At 27.2% G+C, this 5,704-nt stretch overlaps 1 protein-coding gene across 1 annotated transcript in view; it reads right to left on the reverse strand.

The window, feature by feature from the left end:
• Positions 1-2,930: 2,930 nt before the first annotated feature.
• Positions 2,931-5,704, reverse strand: part of LOC105618736 (PC4 and SFRS1-interacting protein) — an 18,267-nt gene continuing 15,493 nt past the window's right edge. Inside the window, 5 exon segments of the mRNA XM_012200268.1 lie at positions 2,931-3,041; positions 3,121-3,210; positions 3,292-3,336; positions 3,338-3,361; positions 3,489-3,510. Coding sequence (XP_012055658.1) covers positions 2,931-3,041; positions 3,121-3,210; positions 3,292-3,336; positions 3,338-3,361; positions 3,489-3,510 — 292 coding nt within the window.

Here is a 5,704-nt window from a genome sequence, read left to right on the forward strand (position 1 = left end):
ATATTTAATACGTTAAATTTTATAAATTCTTATTAGATAATTTATGGAATCATAATAAATCAATAAATGCAATTCAATATTTTATATTTTACTCGCTTTCTTTAGGAAAGGATATAAGGAAGATTATTGAAAAATGAATCATTTAAGAACTTTACGTTATACAGAAATTTGTATTAAAATTTTATTCCACCATCCATAGCAATAGGCATCGTTTGAATTAATATGATGTACAAGATTGAAAAAGTTACTTTGCAAAATAATTATAATTAAATAAAAAGTAACGAGTTACTTTTCTGTTAATTTTTTACAAAAAGTATTGTTATTTTAAATAGAAAAAAATGTTACATACACGTTTCTAGCATTACTAAATTATTTTACTTATTATACTAACATTCGATTATATGCTATTATTTGCAATAAATTAATATATACACTTGGAATGAAAATCATGCATAGAGAGAATTTTTTTTTTAGAATTTATCTAAAAAATATGATAGTCCTGGGACAATATTTTGAAGAATTTTATGTAAATTTCTCTCATTCATTAATAAAACTGCAGTAAAATATGTAATAAATTTGATCAATTTTACTGAAGTGTGCACGATAAAAATCTTAAAAATGTTGTATTATACCACAACTACCATATTTTCAGAGTAAATTTTAAGAGACAATTCTGTCTGTGTGGAACCAATATGATGAGTTTACGTATTAAAAGTTTTTTAGCTCTTTTAATACAAACGTTTACAGAGTGTGATAATCATTAAGGATAAAAAAGATCAAGGATAAAAAGATTTCAATTACGAGAAATAATCACTGATTAATCACTATAAGCACTTCATTTTAGTCAGCCGAAGCCCATATATTGACAAATAAATTTAAAATATATAAAGTAATTATAAAAACAACTACTTCAAATTAGATATCAAAAATAATATGTAAATAAGTTAAGCAATAGTTATAATATGTATGTATAGAAATTATATACATATAAATATGGTAAGAAAGGAATAAAATTACAGTTATTGAAAAAAAGTAGATCTAACTGTAACTTTGTTACATGAAATTAATTTCCCAATCCTGGTGATACATTAGGACCATAGTTAATAGCAATTGTAGGTAATAGCAATTGTATAGTTTGAAAATAGAATAGAATATCGATATAAAATCTATAAAAGAGAGATGGTAAAAAGTTGTCAAACAAAATGATGTACATTTAACTAATTAAAATTATTTCGAACTAATAATATTTTGCGTTTAAATTTTATTAAAATAATCGACAAAACAAATAATAAATGTAATATATATAGAATAAATTAATTAATATTATAAAAGTCAACATTATTCGTGTATAATATTATTTTGTTATAAACAGTATAACACAATATAACACAATATAAACCGAAAATATATAAACATTTTGATTTTATTTTATATTTTCTCCCTCTCCCCACTCTCTCCAGTAAATATGAAGTGAAGAACAATAGCAAAAAGTCTATGTATAGATTTCCGAGCTAATTAAATTTTATGATATACACATCGGTATGTGGAAAGTAAAATTGAATATGTGTGTATCAATATATAGTCAAAAATTTTCTCCTATGTAGTCAATTGAATGAATAATACATTGTCCTCTGACTAGATAAATGATCTGTTTTCTGTTCCTGTACTAGATTGCATTAAAATTTTCTTTCTTGATTTCAATAATATCAAACATAATATCAACACCGTCTCACTTTAAATTCCAAAAGTATACACTAATTCAGCCACAGACCTAACATCGCACTCAAGATACACATCAGCAACATATTGAATTATTAATCATGTAAGATGACTGTCACTGATTAAGCATTCAACTGTCATTGCAAAGGAAATTTGCAGAAGGAAATTTTTTAGTTATACTGACAATATTTACATCGAGAGATCTATACGCGACCTGACCTAATATAATGTGACCTAATTAAATAGGTCTAAGCACCAATCATATTTACACTGTAAGCGACCTGAAGGTCTCAGCGCTGCCTACATTATAACAGCATGAAAAGGAATAATGGCTGAACACGAACTTTTTAAACATTTTTCAAACAAATCGCTTTTTTGATAATATTCTTGAGACTTCCACGGATGCTTTCTATATAAAGATTATATGTTTCGCGGGTTTCCTCCTGCGTACCAGGCTGTTCCTCGTCCTGATGAAGTGGACTGCAAGATTCAGAGATTAATACATAAGATGATAGTCATAGTTCTTATTTCAAAACTGTCTTAAAATAATAATATGACCCTCTGATTAATTCATGACATCTTAAAAATGTACTTAAGATTTTAAATATGTATAAGAACTGACTCTGAATTTCACTATAGACTCTCTTTATTATCAACTTCACATTTACTAAGAAGAAATCCAAAATCGGATCGAAACGTTGTACTTTCGATTTATACGGCAATATATTGTTAATAATAAAACGATCGATATTATACGCGAATATGGTGTCTAAGAAATACACCAAGTCAAGAGAAAATCAAAATGATGATTTTTGTTTACAAAATTTGATTGTTTATTAATTTTAAGCATCTAAAAAGACATTTTGATTTTTTGTTGACTTATTTGTATATTCCTTGGATATTGATAATTCTTATATTGGCATATTATAATATTAATTCCATCGAGACTTATTCAATTTAATTATTATATTAATTAATTAATAAAATTAATTTAAATACAATAAATATATTTACATTTTTGTTTTCTAGTTTTACAAATCAGAACTGATTGTATGTATTATAAAGAAGTTACAACAAAAAGTTTCAGAATTGCTATTCTGCATATTTAATTGCATTTAATTGTGTCTTAGATCTTAAAAAACATTTTTCATTATATTTATAAGATATTTCTCATTATATTCTCTCTTATCTTTAATTTATTATTCCGCTTCTTATTTTAAATCTTTCCTTGTATAGTTACATTGGTGTCTGATCGATGAACGCGAGTTTCCCATTTGAAATTGCACAAGTATTACCAAATATGTTATCACTGTGCCAATTAGCTGAGAGAGATAATCAAAATTATTAATTTAAAAAATTTAATTTATTAAATTACTTACATGATATTTTTAATATTCTCACCGAATAAAGAAAAGTATTATCGAGCGTAAAATATCCGTTAGCTGTAAATTGTATTTTGCGATGTAGCAACTGAAGCGAAAATTTCTTGAGCTGTAACATATTTATGATAAATGTTATGATAAATACCGTTTCTAAATAAGTTTTATCTAAGTTTATCTCTTTGTTTTTTACCTCTGCTTTTGTCTCTTTCCCGATTGTACAGTTTAAAAGATTATTGCACTATATTACCCGTTTTCTTCATCTACAATAAATTTGTAATTGAAATATTTCATAAAATATTTGAGATTTTATTTACTGATAAAAATATTTTGTTTCATCGATTAAAACAATCTGATTAAAATGTGATCTTATTTTATCGATTATCCTACCTCGATTAAAATCCTGGTAATTCTATTGGTGAGGAGAGAGATGGGATAAATCAGAAATATTATCCAGACGGTATTACTAAGAGTCTCATATTCTAAGATATCATCAATCATCAACAGACGCAAGAGAAGATAGTAACCATTATATACGAGTGTCAGAAAGAGAAAAACGATTCCGAATAGTACTGGTAGTGAATAGAAACTCGACACATCTTCAGAGATTTCACAAAGATGACAATGCACATCTTGCAATTGCAACAGTTGATGAACGATCGAATTGTTGACTACGATACGACGCATTTGGTAGAAAGATTGCAGTCGAAAATCAGATGTATTGATTCTGATGAGGCTTTGTATCGCTCGATTCACATCAGCAAAATCTGTCTGAATAATCGTCACCAACAAGAAGTATTGTATCAAGAGCCAATCCACGTGAAACGTTGGCAAAATGTCTGTCAGCCATGAGACTAGACCCGTATGGAAGGCCAGGATTTCAGTGAACAGGAGAAGTATCAGCAGGCAAATCTTCAAGATGCAAACGATGATCATAATACAGAAGATACGCTGTCGTCGTAGTGGATGATATAGATTATACAGACAATCTATCTCGTGCTCGATAATGATTAATCGATTGGCGATCCGCACCAAGGATTTCTGGTTGATGCAGTAACTAATCAATATCGCGCAGATCACCAGAGCATCAAATACAGTTTGCAGAATCTCGATGCCTATAATCAAATTCGTCTTGTTCTCATAGTTCAAATTAAATCTGGTAGGAGACATATAGTTTGAGGCTATCATTAAGCTACTCAGCACAACATTGTAAGCGATTCCTAACTTGCAATATTGAAATGTGTACGTTTTCTTTTTGTATATGACGATTCGATGGGTGAATGTAGCGAGATCGATAAGCTTGAAGAACATTATTAATATTTTGAACTTCCAAAATAAATCTTGATGTAGCTCTGATTTTATTTTGTTCACTTTCTGTTCACTAGTTTTTTCCGCAATAGAATTTTCTTTATTTATATTTCTAAAGAAATTGGAGATTTTATTGACGTTCATGAAAGTTGATTTCTTAATTGAATCAAAAACATTTTTGCAATGACTATCTTCTTCCATAATTTTTTAATATTAAATTAATATCTACTTCTTTTCTTCATTATGTCTTGTCGATTTACCCATATTGCCTGTGTTTCATGATTTATAAATATTTTCTTCATTTCAGTTTAATCTTCTTAATATCTTTCTTTTCAAGACATTTGTGCATAAAGATTTTTTTTAATTTGCATACTTCAAGTCTTCTTTACTAAAACGTTTCACGCGTAATCATTCATAAATTGATAATTTAAAAGGCGTCCGTTTTATTTTATATATCTGTCTTTTTAATTACTCTGAAATTAATTGTAATCGTTTGAACGTCATATACAACTAATTGTGAGTCGGTGAATATACACATGTATTTTAATTGACATTACGCTTTATAATTCTTACGAAATAGCATGTAGCAATGCTTCCGCAAATACCTTTCTTGCAAGCATCACGTATGCAAAACATTATTAAATATTAAATTTGTGAAAGTCATAAACGCATGATAAGGAACATAAAGTTGATAATTTAGCTCTGTATCAGTAAACACGAATCCTGCGATGAAAATATCCGATTGTTACATATTCTTATTAGAGTGACATCCACTGGAATATTTATCATCTGTATATATGGCATGATATACACACACGATAATACGCTCTTCGTAATTTCTCCAATTGTAATGCTTATTAGTTATAACGCGAAAATAATAGTTCTGCATAATTGCATTGTAGTATAGGCATCAATATCAATATTATATGATCACCAATGTCAACATTATTATCATCATTTGGAGTTTTTAGATTATGTAAAAACATTTTAGCATTAAATTAATTTCTGCCCGTTTTAACAAACTTCTTTTAAAATAATGAAAGCATACATTTTATTCATGGTTCGCAGTTACATTTCTTTTACATCAAAAAGAACTTTATATTATTTCAAAAAAATACTTATTCAATTAAAAAATTAATTATTGAATTAATAAAATATGAATATATTCATATTTTATTAATTATAGAATATAATAATTTTACAACTATTCTTCTAGACTATCAAAACTATCAAAATTACAATAGCAAAGCAAAATATGTATTCAAGTTCAGATTATATATATTTATATATAACATCCT

This window comes from Atta cephalotes (genome assembly GCF_000143395.1).
Source record: "Atta cephalotes unplaced genomic scaffold scaffold00018, whole genome shotgun sequence".
NCBI classification, from domain to species: Eukaryota; Metazoa; Arthropoda; class Insecta; order Hymenoptera; family Formicidae; genus Atta; species Atta cephalotes.